The sequence below is a fragment of the Phaseolus vulgaris genome, chromosome 10 (assembly GCF_000499845.2).
Source record: "Phaseolus vulgaris cultivar G19833 chromosome 10, P. vulgaris v2.0, whole genome shotgun sequence".
NCBI classification, from domain to species: domain Eukaryota; kingdom Viridiplantae; phylum Streptophyta; class Magnoliopsida; order Fabales; family Fabaceae; genus Phaseolus; species Phaseolus vulgaris.
Window position 1 is genome coordinate 11,020,365 of NC_023750.2, and position 24,149 is coordinate 11,044,513.

Consider the following 24,149-nt stretch of genomic DNA (forward strand, 5'->3'; position numbering starts at 1 on the left):
AAATGAAACAATATGAATATATTTTGATTAGTAAAAATTTGATTTTTCTTCAGCCACTTTTATTATTAATTGAATTTCAGAATATATTATAAATAAAAAATATTTAAAAGTAAAAAATAAACAAATATAGAGTAATAAATAAATAGAGGTTGATGAAAAAAGAGTGTAGCGGGTGATGAGTGATCATGGAACTCCTCCACCCAAAGTGTGATGTGATGATGTAGGTTTTTGTGGAAGAAGACTTTGGAAACGACCTAACTCTACTACTACTAATGTACGGTTCCGGGTAATACATATTTAATGCAACAGTTACTTATAAAAATGGTTAAAATAATATAAAGTTGTTTTCAATGACATGTAGGAACCGTGTATGAGCCACAACCTTCTCCAACGTGACCTAAATTTTGGCCCCAAATTTCAAAATTCCAATCAATCCATGTTGTAAAACTTTGACGCACTCTCTCTCAATCATTTCCAAACCTAACTCTTTTTCTCTCTCTAACCGTTCTTATCTGAGTCAGGCAGGTACTATGCAAGGTCATCTATAAGTACGGCAATTTTTTCTAGGGACATTTCCTTTTCAATTTTTACTCTTTCAAAATTAATTATTATTATTTCATTTTCGTTTCGGAAAATAAAAAAAAGAGGAAAAAGTGCGTGTAGCTTTTGCGAAATGGCTCCTTTCGTACTGCCCGCACTTGAATCTGTCCTTCCTCATATAGTCCTCCACCATATGTCATCTGCATTAGATGGACAAAGATACTGCGAAATTACCATAATGCCCTCCCTATTTCCCCTTCTCAATTCCGTCCTTACCTGTCCTTCTCCGTACGCGCCACTCTTTTTCTCCGCCAGGACCAAAATACCCTTCCTTCCTTTTCTAATCACTCTCATGCAAAATGCAAAGTCCATTTCATTCCCATTTCAATTATTCATTTCGTATATTAAAACTATTATAATAATTTAACATATATAAAATGTTTATTTTATGTATATATATTTTCATAAGATATAATGTTATTGTTATGTTTTAATAATTTTTAGCAGTGAAAGAGATAACTATTTTATAATATTTTTTAAACATCTCACAATATAAGTTAAATTTAGTTTTCAGATGTGTAAAATATTTATTAGTTTTGAATTCTGACATTTTTTAACCGTTACTTTTGAGTTTAATATTAACCTAAAATATATCAATTAATGTAATTAAAATATAATCAATTAATAAATTAATTAATGAATCATAATTAGAAGGAGTAGATACATGTTAAATTTGAAGTTATTTATATTAACAATTAATAAAAGTAAGTTAAAGAAGTTCATGGAATTTGTACACCATGAGTTAATTAAAAAAGAGAGTCTAAATATATGAATTATGTTAAAATTGAATATGCCCTGGCCCTGACCTAACTTGTGTAATTATGAAGAGAAGGAGGGGCGGTTGTGTCTTTGCAGGAGAGGATGGAAACAGTGGGAAGAAAAGAGGAGTGGCATTTTAGTCCGAGTGGACTTTCCTCGTCTTCCTTACTCATTCAATAAAATCTCGCATTAACAGTTATTCCCCCAACCAACTTAACAAATCAAAACAAAAACCCCTTCTCTTCATCTCTTCTCTTCTCTTCTCACCCACCATTAACGTCCAAAACGACGCTGCATAATACAGCGAAAGAAGCCAAAACGCACCGCAACCACGATGAAGAGGCAAAAACGCTCCGACTGGCAAAACGACAACCCGTTCCAGGTGCTTACGGAGGAGCTCATTTTTCTCATTCTCGACTTTCTCGAAACGGCGCCGTTGGACAAGAAGTCCTTCTCGCTCACGTGCAAGGCGTTCTACGCTGCGGAGGCCAGGCACCGCCGCGCGCTGCGGCCGCTGCGGGCGGAGCACCTTCCCGCACTCGCTGCGCGCTACCCGAGTGTCACGGACCTGGATCTCTCGCTCTGCCCGCGCGTGGGCGACGGGGCGCTCGCGCTTGTGTCTGGTGCGTACGCGGAGACGCTGCAGCGGCTGGACCTGTCGCGGTCGCGGTGGTTCACGGGGAGCGGGCTGCTGAGCGTGGGAGCGCGGTGCGGGAGCTTGGTGGAGCTGGACCTGTCGAACGCGACGGAGTTGAGGGATGCTGGGGTCGCGGCGGTGGCGCGTGCGAGGAACTTGCGGAAGCTGTGGCTGGCGAGGTGCAAGCTGGTGACGGACATGGGGATTGGGTGTATTGCGGTGGGTTGTAGGAAATTGAGGCTGATTTGCTTGAAGTGGTGTGTGGGAATTGGGGATTTGGGTGTGGATTTGGTTGCGATTAAGTGCAAGGAGCTCACATCATTGGATCTCTCGTATTTACCCGTAAATTCCTCTCTTTTTCTCTGCTGTTCATTTATTGAATCTAGCTATGGATTGTGGCGGTTAGTTGACGATATTTTTGTGTTTGGTTTAATCGATTGGATTGGCTAATTTTTGGTGATTAAATGCTCAGTTGATTCTGATATCTGCGTAATCTTTATGTTTTAGTCCAAATACATTGTACATAAAAACTACCTGTTCACATTCCTGATAGAGTATGTAGGTATGACAAATAAATTGAGTACTTAAACCTAGTTATAATTATAAATCAATGTTTTTTTATTAGCTTTATGAGGCAGTTTTTGGTAAAAAGAGAGAAATATATATATTTATTTTTATTTAAGCGCTCTGAGACGCCTATGTTATTGATAATTTGATAATTCAGAGATTATTGCATTAAAAGAGACCAGAGTTGTGTGGGAAAATAAAACGGTCGCCTTTGCAATTTTTGCGGGGTTGATATTATGGTAATATTTTATGCTTTCAGATATTTATCTATGTTTATTTCCAAATTAAGAAATGAGTTCAATTTTCACATTTTTTAATGATTTTATCCTAGATTTAACTTTTTAAGTAATTATTATAAAAATTTATATTGTTATCGTGAATGATGTCTTTGTTTTCTGAATGAATTATAGTGTTTTCATTTTATTTTCATTAATTGGTAGTTTAGAGTTTTAGACATATAATAGTTCTATATGTTTCAACTAGGTTTGTTAAAGTTAAAGGATACCTGTGTTATCTTAAAAAACAATTGGTTGGTAGTCTGAAGAGAAAGAATTTGGTTGAGTTGGGAGGTGAGATGTGGGTTTAATGCTGAAGGGAACAAAAGGTGTTGAACCAGGTTGTGTGAGGCCAAAATAGTAAAGATGAGTAATTGATAGGAAAATATGATTTTGGTGGTTCAGTTAATTTTTGCTTATCGAACAAGTGGTATTGATGTGTCTAAATTCATTGGCTCTTTTGTTAAGCAGTGGTGGTTTAGTGTCATCTTTGGCTGTTTCTTGAATGAGTTGTGTATTTGAAATGTCTAATTAGTATAACTAGTATTGTTGGTTTCTTATGTTGTGTAGATCACGGAGAAATGTCTGCCGTCAATCTTCAAATTGCAGCTTCTTGAAGATTTGGTCCTTGAAGGATGCTTTGGCATTGACGATGACAGCCTCGATGTTGATCTCTTAAAACATGGGTGCAAGACATTGAAGGTATAAGGGGATGGTTAACTTGCTTTTTTATTGTTTATGTATATAATGACAAAGATAACTTCAGCATAAACTTACTTAATGGCGTACCAGTGTTTTCTTATTTAATTTCCTTCATTTTAGTAATAGGTTGAATGTGAACATAGATAAAAGTTATTGTACTTTTTTTAACTTGGTTACAACTTTAATGTGTCCTTTGCAGTTAGTCAAAACTATTTAATTGCATCAATCAATAATTTTACCTGTCTTCAGAATGCACTTGCTTTCTTGATCTAACTTGTTATTTGACAAATTCTCTTCTGCAGAAACTTGATATCTCAGGTTGTCAAAACATAAGTCTCACTGGGCTATCGAAGCTGACTGGCATTTCTGGAGGTTTGGAGAAACTCATTTTAGCAGATGGTTCTCCTGTAATTCCCTTCCCCTTTTCTCTCCCTCTCTCTTGTGTGTATATTATGTTTTTTTTTTGTGTAACTTAGGGATGAAGATTTCAGTTGTAACTAATTTTTGGCATTTGATTGTCCAGGTCACCCTTGGTCTTGTTGATGGTTTAAATAAGCTTTCCATGTTGCAATCAATAGTGTTAGATGGATGCCCGGTTACTTCTGAAGGATTAAGGGCCATTGGAAGTTTGTGTATTTCACTTAGGGAGCTAAGTCTAAGCAAATGTTTGGGAGTTACAGATGAAGCTCTTTCTTTCCTTGTGTCAAAACACAAAGATTTAAGGAAGCTTGACATCACATGCTGTCGCAAGATAACTGATGGTTCCATTGCCAGCATTGCAAATTCATGCACGGCTCTCACTTCTCTGAAAATGGAGTCATGTACACTAGTTCCACAGCAAGCATTTGTCTTGATTGGACAGAAATGCCATTATCTTGAGGAGCTTGACCTAACAGATAATGAAATTGACGATGAAGGTTTGAATCTGTCCATCTTCATTGAAAATATTTACTATCATATCAGCTGCTATACTTACCTTGTCTTTCTGCAGGTCTTATGTCCATTTCTTCTTGTTCTAGGCTATCCAGCTTGAAAATAGGAATCTGCCTGAACATAACTGACCGAGGACTTACCTATGTTGGCTTGTTTTGCTCAAAATTAAAGGAGCTGGATCTATACAGGTTTGTGATTCAAATTTGTCAGCATTTAATTTTCTTTTTATAAGATGAATTGTCTATGGATTCTTTTAATTTAGCATAAATTATTATGATTATGAATTGGGTTGAGTCGTGAAGTTTTAACTAAAATTTTGGTATATAATTGAAATATTAAATAAATGTGGAGGCATACAAGTCTAGCAAGAGCTCTTTTGTTCGTTGCATCAGAGTTTGTTCTTTCTTTCTTTCCAGATCTACAGGAGTAACTGATCTGGGCATTTCAGCAATTGCTGGTGGTTGCCCTGGCCTCGAGATATTAAACACGTCCTATTGTACTAGCATCACGGATAGGGCTCTAATCTCCTTGTCAAAATGTTCAAATTTGAAAACACTTGAAATTCGTGGATGTATTCTTGTTACATCCATAGGTCTGGTAGCTATTGCGATGAATTGCAGACAACTTAGCCGTCTAGACATAAAAAAGTGTTACGACATTGATGATAGTGGGATGATTCCACTTGCTCATTTCTCCCAAAATCTGAGACAGGTCTTTTCTTTTTCTCCCACATTTCTGAGAAACGTAAGAGATGAAGGATTGTTAGCCAAGATTCTGATGTTATTATATCCTCTTTGCATTATTTGCAGATAAATCTGTCGTATAGCTCAGTTACAGATGTTGGGCTTCTGTCACTTGCTAGTATCAGTTGCCTTCAAAGCTTTACCATGCTTCACCTGCAAGGATTGGTTCCAGGAGGACTGGCTGCAGCCTTATTAGCATGTGGAGGGCTAACAAAAGTGAAGCTTCATCTTTCTCTAAGATCTCTGTTACCTGAGCTACTTATCAGACATGTAGAAGCACGTGGCTGTGTGTTCGAATGGAGAGATAAAGAGTTTCAGGTATATTTCTGTCTGGTTCTTGTCTTTCTTGTCTTAAGATTTAGCAAAATACTGACAAATTAAGAGTTTTCGAACACTATCTTTTTTTTTTCTTCAAAGCTATATCACATCATTGTATCCTGGCCCTCTATACTATTCTGCCAATGAGGACCAGGAAAAGTCTCATCTTCTAATTCTAAAGGATCAATTAGTTGACTTAATTTGGCCCGGTTGACTTGAAGTCAATAGTTTCTAATAGATAATGATTATCATACTTACAAAAGGAGCTGGGGTTAAGGATCAGTTAAGTGGGGTATACTGTTGTTTGGTAATGAATGTTTTTTTATTTGATTTCTGAAGTTCTTTTTGTTTCATGGACAGGCTGAATTGGACCCGAAGTGCTGGAAATTACAGTTAGAAGATGTGATGTAGATTGTCTGAGGTTGTTTGAAGTTTGATGAAGACGACTTGCACATGGCACGTGAAATACAGGTTATAGAATGATCACGCGTGTATCGGACAATTAATTGGAATCCATCCACTTCTATCAACTCTATCTACCCCACCTACACTACTATAACTGAAGAAAGTAGCATGAAAAATGTGACAAGTATTCTGTCAACTCCATTGGAGGCGGCTACACAGGCATTGGAATGGAGCAGGCTCAAATAATTAAGCTGTCCATTGTGTGAGAAGTGGGGAATCAAGCGTATAAAAAGTGAACAAGTTTTGTTCAATTTTTGTTTTCTTTTTTGGCTGCAAAAGGCAGAACAGGTGTATAAAATCTATCTAACGTCTCTCATTATTTAATTATTTAATTTGGGGAGGAGTACAATTAAAAAAAATTTAGAGAATGGGGCTGTTGGATGTATAAAAATAGTAACGTTGTTCAATGTTATATTTTCTTTTGGCTGAGAAAAGCAAGGTTAATTAAATGTGTGGAACTTAGTACTTTTAACATATGTGCATATATATTCTACTCAATCTAATAAAATCTTGACATTTTTGTGGACTAAATGACGTAGTTCAGTAAGAATTTGATGGCGCAATGAGATTTACCTTTTGTTAGATGGCTTTATTAAAGGACCACTCCAACGAACATGTCTTCATATCTTGAGTTACGTTGATATCACTTTCCAACTTCAATATTCATTGCATAAAATGGATACGGGAGTTAGTTAGAGCTAGGAATGGGACTGGCTCCGGTGTGAATTTCTCCATCTTTTCCCTTTTTATTTTCCAAGTAAAAATTTATCATATTCCCATATTTATCACCATCTATCATGGGCCAAAGAATTTTTTTATCAAACCCAAAATAATATTTTCCTATTGGACTCGAAATTACTAGAAGTCTTTGTTGAAATCGCCCTTAGGAGAGCTAAATAAGAAAAAAAATAATAATGCCACATTCAAAACTTACGGAAATCAAAACTTACGGAAATCAAAACATGATATAGTAAGTAAGAATGGCAAAAAATGGAATTTTCAATTTTTAAAATCTGTATAAGTAAAATAATGGAAATCTGATATGAAAAAGTAATAAAATATGAATTGACATAGAAATAAATTTAAATAAATAAATTATAGTGGATCAGAATAATAAAAAATGGAGGAGTTTGATCAAACTAGACTTCTTTTCACCCTTATGGATTGCATTTGCATACAAACATCATTTGGTTAATTAACTCCTTGAGCAATTCTTTATGTTTCTTGTTGACATAATGCAGGAGACTTTATTAAAGTTTGTTTTATAGAAATAGGTGTATGGTTAATTACATGTAGGCAAAAATGAACTGTTTAGGGTTTAGGGTTTTGGTTAATTAACTCCTTGAGCAATTCTTTATGTTTCTTGTTGACATAATGCAGGAGACTTTATTAAAGTTTGTTCTATAGAAATAGGTGTATGGTTAATTACATGTAGGCAAAAATGAACTGTAATGAAAAAAAGGAAGGTCCCACCGGGATTCGAACCCAGGTCGCTGGATTCAAAGTCCAGAGTGCTAACCACTACACCATGGAACCAACTATGAACTCATAATTTTACCACGTTTTAAACTTTTAATTGTTATTTATTTACCAACTTTTAATATTTCACGAACTGAATATTACAAGTACTTAGAAAGCTATACTAACACACACAAGTTACCAATATTAAACATGAAAACCCTTTTTAAACCCATCCACCCACCCACCCTAGTGTGTTTCCATTCTTGAACATGAAAACCTTTTCTCAATTTATTTTTTATTTTCAAAAATTAAAATTACTAATTATTTTAAATTTTTTACACATATATCTAAGTTTCATTACCTTGAAAGGTACCATAACCATTAGACCATGGAAAGAATTATCTTGAAACTCAGTCCTTGTTGCTCTTTTATGTCACATGGGAGGATGAGATGTTTAGGGTTTAGGGTTTATGAGATGTTTAGGATTTTTCAAAAATGGGCTAGGGTTAGAGAAGTTTTCATATCCAGGCGCCTAAATAGATGGGGAAGAAGATTTGGCTTCGTGAAGTTTTACCAAGTTCCTGATGAGGGGAGGTTGGAGAAGCAGTTGGACCAAATCTTTATTGGTAACCAAAAGCTGTATGTAAACCTCCCAAAGTATAGGAGAGCAGAGGCCATACGTAAGGACGTCAAACTAAACTCCCCTAGCAAAGATAAATTGCGGGTTAATAATGCCACTGGTAGGAGGAAGGAGAAGGAGGTGTGGCTGGAGAAAACAAGGTTTTCAGGGCGAAGGAGTCATAACATGAAGCATTCTTATGCTGAGATGGTCCGCAAAACACCACAAGGTCTTTGGAATGGTCCTATCATTGAAACCACATCAAATGTTCTGGCTTGGTTGTCCTCTAGTGCTGTTGGGTGGATGTCCTCTAGGTTTACTTTTGACTCTATGTGTGAAGAGTTTATCAAAGGAGGAATGAGCAGGATCAAACTGAGGTATATGGGGGATAATCTAGTTCTTTTGACACCTAAAAATGGAGAAAGAATGGAAGAAGTCATTGGGCCCAATAAAGAATGGTTTGTTTCCATCTTTGAGGACATAAAACCCTGTGTGGAGACGGAGACGGAGAAGGCAATGGGAACGGCGTAAAGCGGCGGAATGGGGTATCCGAGGAGGCAGAACAGAATCAGGTTTTCGCAGAGACAAAGTGGAACCTGTTTAAGCAAAAGGCAGAGAGTGATATGGGGTGTCAGAACAAAGGTGGCAGTCCAATCCCATATGGAGTAAAACGTGTACAGGGGGTATCTGAGGGAGGAACAGCTTTTTCTGCTACAAAACAAGTCAACGAAGCTTACGAAAACATAAAGTCTTCACTAGCAAACCTAATTGAAGGGGTCTAGGTCTTCAACTCTCTCCCATCTGGGCCTAAATTGGAAACGGCCCATGTAAAAAATAGTGGTGCGTTTAGAAGAAACGAAGTCCTTGAGGGCCCAATGGCTGGGAGCAAAGGGGTAACGAATGCAAGCAAAGAGGGAGGTGCTATGGCAGGGTCAGAAACAGGTTCGTCGGCACCGGTGCCCAATCCTTGCTCAAGGTCCGATGGGTACGAAGGCCATCAAGAAATGACACCACTGCAGGAAAACAAATATGATATTTATCCTTGTCGTGCTATCCGTAGCGGTAGTGAGGGTGAGGGCTCTTCGTCGGGAAGCTCTGAACCCCAATCTAACGGAGATATTATTTGGCGTAAGGAGGGAGATGAGGTAGGAGTGGTGAGGAGGAAGTCCTCTGCAGAGGAGGCATTAGCCCATACCGAGGTACCCACCAAAACTTTTCCGGAGTGTCGAAGGTTGTTGGAACTGCGAGAGCATGGGGCGGTAGCTGCTCAACCGAAATGGAGATCCAATGGTGGAATCGGGGCCCTGCATCTTGGAGAAACCTCTCCATCCAGGTTAAGTCGCTGTTCTGTTGCGAAATCGGTGAATGATATTATACATTGTAATAATCGCTTGAAGATAGAAGAAAATAAGGCTGAATCAGTTAGAATTTGGGATTTGGGTCACAATTTGGGGTTGCAATGCCCAGGGGATGAGGAAAGCATTGTTAGAGAGCTGGATCGTTTGGAGGCTAGGGATAACGAAGTGCAGAAGGTGTCTCGGGAGGGTAGTAGAAAAGGTATATCATGATCCTTATTAATCTCAACATCAGGGGATTGGGGGGGGGGGGGGGGGGGGCGAAAGCACGGTATTTAAGTCACCTTGTGGCAAAGGAGGGGGCTGAAATACTTTGTCTGCAGGAGACTAAAGTAGCAACTCTAACAGATGCCAAATGTTTTTCTTTATGGGGTGACAGTAACATTGGTTGGATTCATAATGAAGGGATTAATGGGGCAGGTAGTATTGTAACAATGTGGCACAAAGATGCCTTCTCTGTTGGCAGTCAGGTTATAGGAACTGGTTTCATCGCTGTTATGGGTCAACACTTAAAAACGAACAGTCAATGCATAGTTGTCAACGTCTATGGTCCATGTAACCAGAATGAGAAGGTGGTGTTGTGGGACGCCCTCACGACTCTCAAGCAGCAACATCAGAATACGGCTTGGTGTTTCTGTGGAGATTTCAATGCCGTAAGGAGTGTTGATGAAAGGAAAGGGGTCAGAGGTTGTTCCGGGCAAAGGAAGGAGATCGACATCTTCAACGGTTTCATTGAGAATAATGGATTGTTAGACATTCCCTTTGTCGGAAAAAAGTATACATGGTTCAAGTCAAATGGTACAGCTAAGAGCAGGTTGGATCGAATCTTGGTGTCTGAAGAGTGGCTTCAATTATGGCCAGCCTCTAAACAGTATGTGCAGCCGAGAACGGTCTCGGACCATTGTGCATTGGTGGTGAAATCGTTAGATAAAGATTAGGGCCCTAAACCATTTAGATCCTTTGATGCATGGTTCTTGGAGCCGAATTTTTTGAAGATGGTAAATGATAAGTGGAATTCATACAAGGTACAAGGTAATAGTATATCCAATCTCAAGGATAAGTTGAAGCTTTTGAAGTCGGACCTTAAAGTGTGGAGTAGAAATACCTATGGCTGTTTGGAATCTAATAAGAAGCGTATTATGGAGGAGATTGAGGAGTTGGATGGCAAAGATAATAATGATGCTCTTACAGGAGAAGGGAATATGAGACGGCTGGAACTACTCAGTCAGTTGGAATTGGTTGATAAGAAGATAGACTCTTTGTACAGACAAAAAGCAAGAGTTAATTGGCTCAAATATGGGGACATTAACTCTAAGTTCTATCACTCGACAGTTAGATGGAAAAGACTAAGGAACGAGGCGAAAGGGGTAGAAGTTGACTCTCAATGGAGTGAGGAGTCGGAAGTTGTCCGCAGGGAGGCAAAGTTGCTTTTTGAAAACAGATTCAAAGCTACATATGACTATGGTGTTAATATGGGTTCGGTGGACTTTAAAACTTTAATCGTTGAGGTTAGTAGGAATATGATAGCTTGTTTCTCTGAGGAAGAAGTGAAGGAAGTTGTATGGCAGTGTGGAGGGGCAAAGAGTCCGGGTCCGGATGGTTTCAACTTTAACTTCATTAAGAACTGCTGGGACGTCATGAAATTTGACATTATGGAAGCTATGCACTCTTTCCATGCTTCAGGGTCACTACCAAGGGGATGTAATGCGTCCTTCATTGCTCTTGTGCCCAAGGTAAGGGACCTCTCATCACTCGAACAGTTCAGGCCTATATCTCTAGTTGGGGCAATTTATAAGATTATCACTAAGGTTTTGTCCTGTCGTATGAAGAGAGTTTTGCCTATGATCATAGATGAGTGCTAGTCAGCCTTCCTCAGTAACAGAGGCCTCATGGATAGTGTGGTTACAACAAATGAGGTACTTGAGGGGATTAGGAGGAACCGGAGGGGCGGGGTGTGTTTTAAAGTGGACTTTGAAAAGGCGTACGACTCCGTTAGGTGGAGCTTCCTGTTTGACATGCTCGGGAGGATGGGGTTCCACGTCAAGTGGATTGAGTGGATCAAAGGGTGTTTGGTGTCGTCGTCCGTATCGGTTTTGGTAAACGGGAGCCCTACGGAGGAATTTAAACCAACTAGGGGGTTGAGACAGGGTGACCCCTTAGCTCCTTTCTTGTTCTTAGTGGTAGCCGAGGGACTATCTGGGCTGGTAAGACAAGCGTTGAGGAAAGAGGTTTTACGGGGTGTAAAGGTAGGTAGAAGTGAAATTGAGTGTTGTCTCCTACAGTTTGCAGATGATAAACTTTTTTCTGTGAAGATACGTTCAACAATATTTTTGCTATAAAGGCTATCCTACGATGCTATGAGATTGTGTCAGGTTTGAAAGTTAACTTTCATAAGTCGAAGGTGGCTGGTGTTAACATTGATGACTATGCCATATCCACCTATGCGAAGACGTTAAATTGTAATTCTATGCGGATACCATTTCAATACCTGGGGGTAGAAGTGGGTGGAAATTCGAGGAAGAAGCAATTCTGGGACCCGGTTGTAAAGAAATTACAAGCTAGATTAACCACTTAAGTCAGTTTTCACATCTATTCCTTTGTTCTACTTATCCATTTTCAGAGCTTCAATAGCAGTGTGCAATAAAATCAGTAGTATTCAAAGGCAATTTCTCTGGGCATGGGGAAAGGAGAACAAAGCGATCTCTTGGGTAAGTTGGGAGAACGTTTGTAAGCCATGTGAGGAAGGCGGGTTGGGGGTCAAAGAGGTCAAGAATTTTAATTCTGCTCTCTTGGCCAAGTGGAAATGGCGGATCATGAGTGATGCAGGTAGAAAATGGAAAGAAATTCTTATTTCTAAGTATGGCCCCGAAACTGCTAGAAGTCAGGTAGGGTTGAAATACCAATCGTGGTGGTGGAGGGATCTAACAAAAGTGTGTGGTGAAGGGGACCAACAAGAAGGATGGTTTTGTAAAGCCATAGGGTGGAAAATTGGCGATGGGAGTATTATTAGGCTGTGGGAGGACGTGTGGTTAAAAAACAGTAGTCTAAAATCCATGTTCCCTAGATTATACTCCTTGTCCAATGATCAAGGCAAGACGGTGGGAGAGGTAGGAATATGGGAGGAAGGAAGGTGGAGGTTTAAGCCTAATTGGAGAAGGGAGAGGTTTGAATGGGAAGCAAGAATGGAGGAAGAGCTGATGTCAATACTGGATACGGGTAACATATGTCAGGAAACCCAGGACCGCCTAGTCTGGAAGGAGGATCCTAAAGGGGCTTTCTCGGTTAAGTCTGCTTACCAAATCTTGACGCAACAAACAGCTTATGTTCCTGTGGATAGTATTTACCGTGCTTTATGGCAAGCGAAAGCTATGCCTAAAGCGCTCATCACTGCTTGGAGAGTCATACTTGATAGACTCCCAACCACTGCCAATCTTATTAGGAGAGGAGTTCCAGTGGTTTCGCCGGTTTGTGTCATGTGTAATCAATTACAAGAAACTTCCCAACACCTATTCTTAGATTGCGTGGTCGCACAAAGAGTATGGTATGGCTGTTACCGCTGGATTGGTATTGTGGGGGCTCAAAGCAACGAAATCAGGAATCACTTGGAAAACTTCTACCTAATCCATCTATCTAATAAGCAAAACCAGGTGTGGAGAGGAGTTTGGGTGGTGATCATTAGGAGCATCTGGGAGCAGCGAAACCAGGTTGTTTTTAAAGGTGGGGTTCCGGACGCGAAAGAAATCCTTCAAAAAGCCCAGCTGCTATCCTGGTTGTGGTTAAAATACAAGGCAACCGGTTTTGTATATGCTTTTTCAGATTGGATCTTGAATCCCAATCAGTGCTTTCCTGCAGCTCTTTAACAAAGTACAATTGTATAACTTGAAAGGGTGATGGCATGCTAGTGGAAGCTTATGTATTCATCTGGTGGAACAACACATCTACAAAGGACATAGGAGTACATGGCTAGGTATATTGTCTTAAGAAAGCAAACCAGAGGCAAAAGTACGAGCGGTTTTTAGCAGTTGATGAGGAGGAGGCATAAGAATTAAGATGACAGGTGCGGTTTAGCTGCAGAAGTGGGTTCGGTTTGTGCAGGTCCTTGGCTAGTTCGTGTGTAGATGTGGCAGGGTGTGAGACTAAGCACTTGCACCAAGTAATCTCAGGAGTTTGGGTACTTTTCTGCTAGAAGATGCTTTCCTGAGATGGGCAGGTGGGCTAGACGGTCTGGTGGGGAGCTGGTGAGGAAGGTCACAGTTCAAGAAATAGAGGCTGTTGCACGGAAATTTTGTTGTTGCTGGAAATATTAACAAGTGTTATCATGTAGGACAAGTTTAACACTCTCCAGTTTGGTCCGTTGGTCTCTTGGATGCAATGGAGTCTGTCATGGTTGTAGGGTTAATGTATTGGGGGTAAAAATTTGGTTACGTTACTCTTCATCTATGGTAACAGTATAGCGGTTGGGGAAAATGGCTTGCCAAAGGGAAACATGTTGAAGCTGTGGTTACCGATGGAGCAACAGGAAAACTCTACAAAACAGTAGCAAGAAAAAATAGTGTTGGCTAACTTTATTTGTAGTTTTGCAGGTACAGTTTCTATCTAAATATACAAGAAAGTAGAATGAAAATTGAAGGCGCTATGACCGTATTGCAACTGCCAAGGATCAATAAATCTGGAGATCTTTAAGTGGTTGCCACGTGTGCTGAGGAGGGTGCAAACACCTAGTAGGTGGAGCTAGCTATGGTGAACACGTAAGAAGAGGCTTGGCTGGAACGGATGAAGGAAAGCTCAATGGGCTGGGTTGTGTTACACTGCTGGGCACAATTCTTTCTACGGGGAATGTGAAGCTGTATTAATTACCCTCATTTTTTTTGGAATGGTGTACCCCACTCATGAACTATGCAGGTGTTTCATTGATTATTTGTTTCTTTGGACCTTTAGCATTGTTAGTCTGAGGCCCAATAGCAAGGCTTCTCCATCATGTAGGTTTAGCTTTGGGGTTGGGGGAATTACTAGTACAACTCTGTTTTCTTCTCTGATGTGTTGCTGAACATCTATACTAAGTTTAGATCTGTAAAAGGGTTGGGACACCCCTTAAGTGTCCCCTCTTATTTTATTAATTCATTGTTGTTCAAAAAAAAAAAACATGGGAGGAGCTGTTTCATCAACAAAGTCAATAAAATTAAAATTCAATAACAGGCGAGAATAGTTACATTTGGCAGCAAAATTAAATCATGAATACATCATTCAAACACTAATTTCTCTCAATCTTTAGGATTAATAAATAATGGACTGAGAGATTTAAAATTTTTTGAAAAGTGAACTTTTTTCAAGAAACAAATCACCGCTGGGAGGAAAGTAAAGGAGTGATAAAAATGCAAAGAAATTAACTAATTGAACGAAATATATATGATTGCCCGAGTTTTATTTTAAAAAATTGTTTTTAGAATATAAAAATAATATAAACTTATCTATAAATACTTCTAAAAAGTATAAATAAAAAAATAAATAATCTTTTTATAAGTTAATATTCAAAATTTGCTTAACTATAAACTAATTTTAACTTAAAGGTCACATTAGGAGTTGTTTCGGTTAGTTTTGGTTCCATCAGTTTCATCAAATTCTTCTTCCACCTTCATACTTTCTACATCTAACCTTTTAAAATTTTTAAATAATCCTAAATGAAACATAACTTCACATTTTCAAATAATCTCAATTGCACCCCACATCTTCCAGTTGGATACCTTCGTTCAAGTCGCAACACTTTCATTCTTCTTCGTCCACAACGTGTGAGAGATTAATTTCATCATTTGAGCGTGTGTGAGAGAGTTGACAAGAAGATTCATTGTTTTCAACGTTCTCCAGTGCGAAGATAATTTTTTGTTAGATTTGTACTCCATTTTTGTATTTCATTGGTTTTTTTTCCTGGGTTCTTCATTTCCAAAACAATGAAAAAAAAAAACAATCAAAAACACAATCATCACTAGTAAAAAATCCCATAAACATACTGTAACCACCAATGTTGAACACCAACCACCACCAATCATCACAAACAATCACCACCCCTTGAAAATGAAGAAGGCACCACAATTTCCACCATACTTGATGGTGTTGCCTTCATGACCGATTGGAGTCCTTGAATTGTTGAGATGATTGGCGGAAGCTAATGGAAGGAATGGAACAAGGATGGCTCCAATGGAGCTATGATTTCCTTGAAGGTGCATGAGAGGTAGGGAAAGTGAATGGTTGGGCCATATCACTTGGAGAGGGGAAGGAGAAGAAGACCAAGATGTCTATCTTAGAGAGTTTAAACAAGGGAGTGAGAAAGCTTGCAAACTTGGCAACAATTCAATCATATATTGATCTTAGTAATTCATGAGCCAAACACCTCAATTTATAGGAGAAAGGGCTAAACATTTTGGAGCCAATATTTGAAAATTTAAAATAAAAATTTCCAATGAGAAGGTGCCATGTCGAGTTATGCTTTCCATGTTGAGCTCACACCTTCCATGCTAAATCCTCTCCACTCTTAGGCTACCATGTGAACATCCATGTGCTCCATGCCAAGATAATTTTTGTCCTCTAATATACCCTAGAAATTTTAGGGTTACATTGGGCACAAAGAAGCCCAATTGTTACCCCAACTAGTCACTTTTAACCCTAACTAGACTTATTTTACTATTGGACAAAATACAAGCCCAAAAACCTATGCTACTTGGCCCAAATATTTAGTCCAAATATTTTATGCTACTAGGCCCAATACATGGACATGAAATCCTAAACAACTTTATACAATTTATTTAAGCTAAAGCTTGACCTAAAAATAATGTTTACTAGTTAGCAAAAACTCAGTCTTCTTGTGTTCTTCTGACGAAATCTCTAGTTTATGTTCTGATGACTTGGACGTCTTCTTGGATATGATTGTACAATCCTTCACCGTAGGGTTTCTAGGGGCCATTCACTGTGGGTCGTTGGATCGAGGAAGATCCAACGATTGAGATGAGAGAGACGTTCACCGTTTCTCTCTCTTCTGAAGCTATAAATAGTGGTCCCCCACCACTCAGCATCACTAGTTATTCGCTCCGACTTTCAAAACCTAATCATTCTGACGAGGTGTTTCCCTTCATTCCTAGAGGTTAGTCATGTCTTCCCCTAGCTCTTCGTCTTCTTCTTTATCCTTTTCTTCATCCCCCTCTCTCTCCGGTTCCTCCATGACTTCGCCTTTGTCGGTCAAGGAAATTCAAACATTGCCCCCCGTGGAGACTTCAGTGAGGGTTGATGATGATCTGGAAGGTGCTGCCGATCAGTCGAACCTCGTTGGAGGTAATCCCATTGCTCAAGATATAACTGGGGTGATCCCAAGGTGGTTGGGTTCACCTCTGTGTTAAGGGATTCATCTTCAATTTCTTTCTTTGTAGATAAGCACACTATTTTGAAGCCGGATACCGATGATGGTATCCTAGTTATCGATTATTGTCATCCGGCTGATACAATCTGTATCGGTCAGTCTCTTTCAAAAACCCTTTTTTTCTTTGTTTACTCTTGTCTTTTATTGGATTTACACGATGCACTTCCTTTTGACGACTTCATCATAGGTGTCCTTCGGGCACTCAATGTTGCTCCCTCCCAACTTCACCCAAACACTTGGGCTTCTCTCTAAACCTTCCGCCTTATTTGTGACATGTTTCACCTTTTCCCAACCCCTTCCACCTTTCTGCACCACTATACCTCCCACCCGACTGACCCTGTTAGTTGGCTATCAATCATCAACTGATCGGGTAACATTCTTTTTGACCCTTATACCACTTCATACAAGAACTTTAAGGGGTTGTTTTTAAATTCTTCATTGAGCGCAAGGGTGAGAGGCTTTTCTTTGATGAGAACGACCGATCCAAGTTTCCTTTATATTGGACCAAGACCACCACTCGGTTCAAGCAGTGGCCTCGTACAACCTCGAGTGCCAATGGGCTAGAGGTTTATTCTTTGTTTGATAGCCTCCCTCGAAGGATCCCCACACGGAAACTGTTAAATGTGTATAAGTTGTCCCAGCGATTGACGGATTTTCATGGTATGTTCATATTGTTTTCTGCCTCAGTCGGTTTAAGTCATTGACTTACATATCTCTTTTTTGGTGTAGGAATTATGACACAAGAAGCTCCTCAGTCGGGTGGTGTTCTAGTCACCTTCCGCGCGAAGACCCTTGGTAAAGCCAAGGGTAGCTTGGAGATGGTTGCAGGTGGAAACCCTTCTACCACCAGGGTGTCCGGTCCCTCATCTTCCCCTACTGATGGGGGTATAAAAAGGAAAAGAAGGGACACTGTCTTCACCACTCGGTCACCACATGGCACGCTGAGGCGACCTTCACCCCCCTTTCCAATTCGGCTTGAGACTCCATCGCTGGTCAAACCTACTGTCGCTACCACTGCTCCCTTAACACTGCTTGGAGGAAATATCTCATTCTACAGGGGCGTCCAGGTAGGATTGACACCAACCAATGAGAATCTTCTATCCTCTGTCCTCGAGGAGGAACTGGTCTCAGTTGGTATCGAGATGCAGTCCCGGGGGCTCATGTTGACGAGGCTGGCAGTCGATATTCACAATTGGAAAGTGGAAGAAATCTCTGGGTTGGAGCATGAGTTGGCCGAGGCCTCAAACTCTCTTAAGTCGTCACTAGAAGCGGTGTCGGCCTTGTTGAAGATGGATGAAGCTTCTTCTCAGCAACTCTTAGTGTGTGTGTTTGATGTAGAAAAATGTATTGTTTGCTTTGAACTTAGTGAGGATGGTATTAGTGGTCATAATAGATTAGAGTGAGTTTAAGGTAGCCTTTTGCTTAGTAACCTACTTCATATCCTTAACCAAGGTGGTAAGATCAAACAAAAAAAGTTTTTCAAATCTCTTTTATCAACTACCTCAAGTTTTCTCAAAATCAGGTTACTGCACAAAAATAAATCTGTTGATTTGTAAAACAATAGATTTATTTCTGAACTGGTTAATGTTTTTCAAAATTCTGTTAGGGCACCAAACAATTTGTTGCAACCCGTTATTTCTGTTAAGATGAGTTGGAAGTGATTTTAAAATCATCTTGTGTATTTCAGAAAAACAATCCATTTATTTTAACTTCAACCTGTTCTGTTTATAGCAACTTTCAATTATTTTTTGAAAAACTGTTATGAATTGGTTTCTATATAAAGAGAGGCACATCTCACACAAAAGACAACTGAGTGATCACGTTTTTGAACACAGATCAAAGAGTTTTCATTGAGAGACAAAAGCTTTGAATGTTTTCTTGAAAGGTTCTCTTAAAGAATTCAAGTGTGCTTGTTCATTGTCTGCCTTGGTCAAGGGTTGAGGTTTTGTCATTGCTGAAATGCAGATTAATGCTGTTGTTTTAGGTTTCTTGCATCTTCTTTCCAGGTGCTTTCTTTCCTTATTCATTCTTGTGTAAAGGTGGTTGTATAAACACTTCTTGATAGGGTTTCTTGGACTGTTATTGCTGTTGAAATAGAGTTTTTCAGTATTGTTGATGCCTTGTTCTTGAAGGGTTCAAGAACCACAAGGTCTTGTAGTTGGTTTTGTATTGATTAGTGGATTTCACCTTGGTGTGAGGTGAGACTGGATGTAGCTCTTGATGAGTTAACCAGCATAAACTGTGTGTTCATCTTTCTTCTCAATCCATGCACTCGTTTTCTGCATAATTTGATAATCTGTCAGAAAATAAATCTGTTGAGTCAAAATTAAATTTGTTCTTTTTGGGCTTGTTCATACTGTTCTTCAAAGATCCAGAATAAGTTATTGATTGCTTGCAAATATCTGAATCTCTCCGTTGGCTGTTTAAACAGAGTAATAAATCTTTAAACTAACTCTTTTTAAGATTCATATTCTCTTCAAGATCACTTGTTAAAGATTCAAAGTTTAATTTCTGAGTGTTAATCTTGTTGCAATAAAAGATCCTACACTGTTCTTGAAAAACTATCTTTTAATCTCAAGATAATCAGATTAAGGTTTTGGATTTGAAAAAGTAATCAGAAAATAAATCTGTTCTTTTTAAAATCAATCTGTTCTTTTTCTCAGGATTACTGGAAATTTTTTTTTAAAAGCTCAGTTCACCCCCCCTCTTAAACTTAGGCACTAATAGACCCAACATGCCTTTGAGTCATGGATAGCCAAAGTTGATGTTGATCTCGAGCTGAGTAATATGAGATGTGGCGAACTCGAGAAGAGGGAGAAGCAAAGGGAGGATAAGGTGGCAGAGTTGGAGAAGGCCTTAGAGGAACTGAAGGCAAAGTACTTGGTGCTGGACACCGAGAAGGCTTCGGTGAAGGCCGAAATTGAACAAACGCAAGGTGACACCTTGAGAATGTTGGGTGAAACCTTCAACCAAGTCATCCGACATGCCCACCTGCCCTACAAGGGTCCACATACGGATGGCACTTTTGACGTCTTTAAGGGACAACTAGTACCCATTGAAGAGTTGGTGGCTCTTCAGAATTCAACACCGAGAACCGCCTCGAAGATGTTGAAGACGAAAACCATTAGGTTTAGTCTTTGATGTATTTTGTTCCCTCGAGGTCGGGGTGTGACTTCCTTCTTTTTGTTCAATATAATGGATCAGTCGTTTTCCTTTATTCCTGCTTAAAAAAATTTAACAAGTAATAATAACTAATGCTTACCGAGGACATCATACCCACGTTTGGTTAAAAGTATGAACTTTTCTTACGAGTTTTTTAGGGTCTCAGAAGGGATTACTGATTAAGGTAAGCATCCTTGGCCGAGCCGAGTCTTTAGGTGCGGGAGGAATTATTGATTAAGGTAAGCATCCTTGGCTGAACCGGGTCTTTAGGTTTCGAGAGGGATTACCGATTAAGGTAAACATCCTTGGTCGAACCGGGTCTTTAGGTGTTGCGAGGGATTACCGATTAAGGTAAGCATCCTTAGTCGAGGCGAGTGCTGAGATAGAGCACGTAAATTTAACTTGTATTTTAAGTAAACAATTGAAAAGAAATGCCTCTTTAAAACCTTCCCGGCCGAAAATCCTCCATAAGGAAAAAATCGTCGGGCGAGGAAAGAGTGCATAATTTTATTAATTTAACTGTAATAAATATTCAGGTGCATGACATTCCACGTCCTCAGTATAATTTTTTCGAATAGGCGTTCTAAGTAGTATGCCCCCAAGCTGCGACTTCTCGGTGTTGAATCAAGTGTGTTCAAGATTTGAAGAATCCAAATTCTTTGAGTTTGATAAAAGGCTGGATGTGTTTGCTGTTGTTGAGGTGTTTTAGAATAGGATCTGGGGTAGATTATCTATGTTAATCCACTCTTGATTGAATCCAAAGCTTAAGTATTCTCAAACCTTTTTAATTGAAAGTGTTTTTCAAGCTAAGTGAAAACAACCTGTTGTTTTGTCAAACAACCGATTGTTTTATACTTAGGTGTTTTGAGAAAGGTTGAAAACTGTTTTTGGTGGTTGACTTGCTGTCAAACCAAAACAACCGATTGATTTGAGCATTCAATCGATTGTTTGTTTTGAAACCATAACAGAAAATTGTTTTGTGCTTTGACTGAGCTTTAAATGATTTTATAACTGAATGCGCTCTTGTTTTAAATGCTTTGACCAATCTTTTAAAGCTATAAAGAGTTTGTTCAGTTTATGTAACAAACGAGAACTGAGATTTAATCATAGAAAAACAGATTTGAGTTTTTCACTGATTTTGCTTTTGTAGAGTTAAAGAATGCTTTGTGATTGCTTTGATCGAGAGAGTGGAATAAGATCTTCATCTTGTATTGATTTCAGATCATTCTGTAACAAGTGTAATCCTTCTATACTTTGTGTAAACTCTTGTGTGATAAGCCGAGAAGTGTTGTGTGCTCTTGAGGTTGTCAAGATCAGCATTCTTGGTGGTGTATGTGCTGAGCCAAAGGAAGTGTGTGTCTTGAGGGGATCAAGGTCACTTCTTTGGTGGTGTGTGTAAGTAATTTAGGTTTGATTGCTTAGTGGATTCCCAGTGGTTTCTGGGAAGACTGGATGTAGCTCTTGGTTTAAGAGTGAACCAGTATAAATTGTGTGTGCAATCTCTTTATCCCTTGAACTCTTTAATTTCAGTTTATATTTTAACTGGTATAAACAACCGATTGTTTTTGCGAAACAACCGATTGTTTTTCTGGTGTTGTGCTAAATTGCTTTGTGTTTTTGGAAAACTGAATTATGAATCAAGTTTTCTCAAAGGAATTTCATTCTAGACTAAAATTTTTGCGAAAACCCTCTTTAAACCATTCACCCCCCTCTAGTTTAAAGCCATACATTCTAACAATTGCCATCAAGAGCTTGGTTCTTGAAATTTATTCAAGTGTGATCCTAAAACTGTTTTTACATGGCTGATAGATTACCCTTTGGGGAGGGTGCTTCAATCAACAGACCACCTCTGTTTTGTGGTTTGAACTACCAATTTTGGAAAGTCATAATGAAAATCTTTGTTGAATCCCTTGACAAAGGAATTTGGGATGCAATTGAAAATGGCCCCTTTGTTCCAAAATTTGAAAAAGATGGATCTTCCATTGAAAATCCTTGGTCTCAATGGACTGATTCTGAAAGCAAGAAGGCCAAATTTGATTGCATTGCTAAAAACATAATAACTTCTGCCTTGAATTCAGATGATTTTTTCAGGATCTCTCAATGCAAATTAGCAAAGGAAATGTGGGACACCTTGGAGGTAACTCATGAAGGTACCAATGCGGTGAAAAGAGCCAAAAAGCATACTCTGATCCAAGAGTATGAAATGTTCAGAATGCTGAAGGGTGAGACTGTTGCTGATGTTCAGAAGAGGTTCACTCACATCATCAACCACCTCATGAGCCTTGAGAAAACCTTTGAAAAAGAAGAGCTAAACATCAAGATCCTCAAATGTCTTGATAGATCTTGGCAACCTAAGGTAACTGCTATATCTAAATCAAAAGATCTAACATCATTGAGTATGGCTTCTTTGTTTGGCAAGCTTAGGGAACATGAGTTAGAGATGAATAGAATCAATGTTCAAGAAAGTGAAGACAAGCATGTGAAAAACATTGCCTTAAAAGCTGTCAAGCACAAAAGCAAGCAAGAATCCAGTGATGAAAGGGATGAAGAGAACCTTAGTTTGCTATCTAGAAAGTTTAGCAAATTCTTGAAAAGGAACCGCAACAAAGACACCAACAAAGAAGGGTATGGAAACAAAAAATCCAATGATTTTAATTCCAATAACTATACTTGTTTTGGTTGTGGTGAGCAAGGACACATAAAGGCAGATTGCCCAAATAAAGAAAGCTAGGAGAAGAAGTCAAGCTACAAAGAAAAGAAGGGAAAGTCAAAAAGGGCCTACATAGCTTGGGATGAGAATGAAGTCTCCTCATTAAGCTTATCATCAAGTGAAGAAGAAAAGGCAAACATATGCTTGATTGCAGAAGGAGATGACGATTCATGCAGCTCAAGTGATGTAAGTTCATGTGCTTCTCTAAATGCTGAAAATTATAGTGAATTGCTTGAAGCTTTTCAAGAAACACATGATGAAGCTAATCGACTGGTTCTTTCAAACAACCGATTAAAAGAGCTTAACAACTGGCTTGGAAAGAGAGTTAAGGCACTTGAAGAAGAGCTGGAAAAATCAAAAAGTGATTTTGAAAATCTGGAAACTCATTGCAAAAACTCTTTTTGCAAGTGTGACACTCTCATTTGTGAAAATTGTGAAAATCTTGAAAAGAAAGTGCATTATCTTGTTAGTACTGTGGATAAGCTTTCAAAAGGAAAATCCAACTTTGAGAACGTCTTGGCATCTCAAAACTGTGTTTTTGGAAGAGCTGGATTAGGTTTTAATCCACAAAACAAGAAAGATAAGTTTTCAAAGAATTTTTCAAAACAACCGATTGTTAAGTCGAAACAACCGGTTGTTACATGCTTTTATTGCATGAAGAAAGGCCATTCTGTTAGATTATGCAAAATAAGGAAATATTTTGTTCCCAGAGGCTTTATGAAATGGATTCCCAAAGGTTGTGAGGTTTCAAATGATAAAAATAAATCAAATGGACCCACATTTGTAAGGGGACCAAACCTTGTTGCTTGAATTCATGTCTATGTAGGGAATCTAGAAGAACATGAGGCACTGAGTCATCTGATCATGTTCTTGGAAGGAAAAGATTAACATTGAAGCTGAATCAATGTTATGTACCAATCCAAGGTTCTTAATAGTCAAAAGAGGCTTCTTGATCACAAACAAATGACTCATTGAAGGAACTTCATAAAGGATAAGACCTTCCTTATCTATATCCTTATTTGTTTTTAATTCAAATTCATGCTTAAATATCTCTTGTTAAATGTTCAATTACATCTACATTGAATCTTATCTGCTCATTCTTAATAAGTCAAAATTTGTTTTACTGCTGCAGAAAAACAACCAATTGTTTCCATGAAACAACCGATTGTTTTCTCTCTGACAACACTGTGAAAGAATGGATTTAATTCCTTTTTAAATTGTGTCTGTTGCAGATCTCAATTATGAAAGAATCATGAGTCAATAAAGCTGTGTTGAAAGCCCGATCTTGTTCTAGAGGAAGTTACAACATGTCATAAAGGAATATATTCCAAAATCTTGAAAATTTAAGAGCCTTTATGACTAGTCAAAGATCACATGTGATGACCATGTGATTTTCTGCTTTTTCTGACGTTTTCAGTGCAGGTCTTGGTCAAGTCTT

At 38.8% G+C, this 24,149-nt stretch overlaps 1 protein-coding gene and 1 non-coding gene across 2 annotated transcripts; one reads left to right on the plus strand and one right to left on the minus strand.

Annotated features, from left to right (window-relative positions):
• The first annotated feature begins 1,408 nt into the window (after positions 1–1,408).
• LOC137818518 (F-box/LRR-repeat protein 3) lies at positions 1,409–6,471 on the plus strand. The gene is made up of 8 exons (XM_068621989.1): positions 1,409–2,338; positions 3,409–3,540; positions 3,843–3,947; positions 4,064–4,457; positions 4,532–4,661; positions 4,890–5,184; positions 5,283–5,534; positions 5,895–6,471. The coding sequence occupies exons 1-8, from the start codon at positions 1,694–1,696 to the stop codon at positions 5,943–5,945; spliced, it is 2,004 nt and encodes a 667-aa protein (XP_068478090.1). The 5' UTR covers positions 1,409–1,693; the 3' UTR covers positions 5,946–6,471.
• A 992-nt stretch (positions 6,472–7,463) lies between these two features.
• Positions 7,464–7,535, minus strand: TRNAQ-UUG (transfer RNA glutamine (anticodon UUG)). The gene has a single exon. It is a non-coding gene; the product is annotated as a tRNA-Gln (tRNA).
• Positions 7,536–24,149: the final 16,614 nt, after the last annotated feature.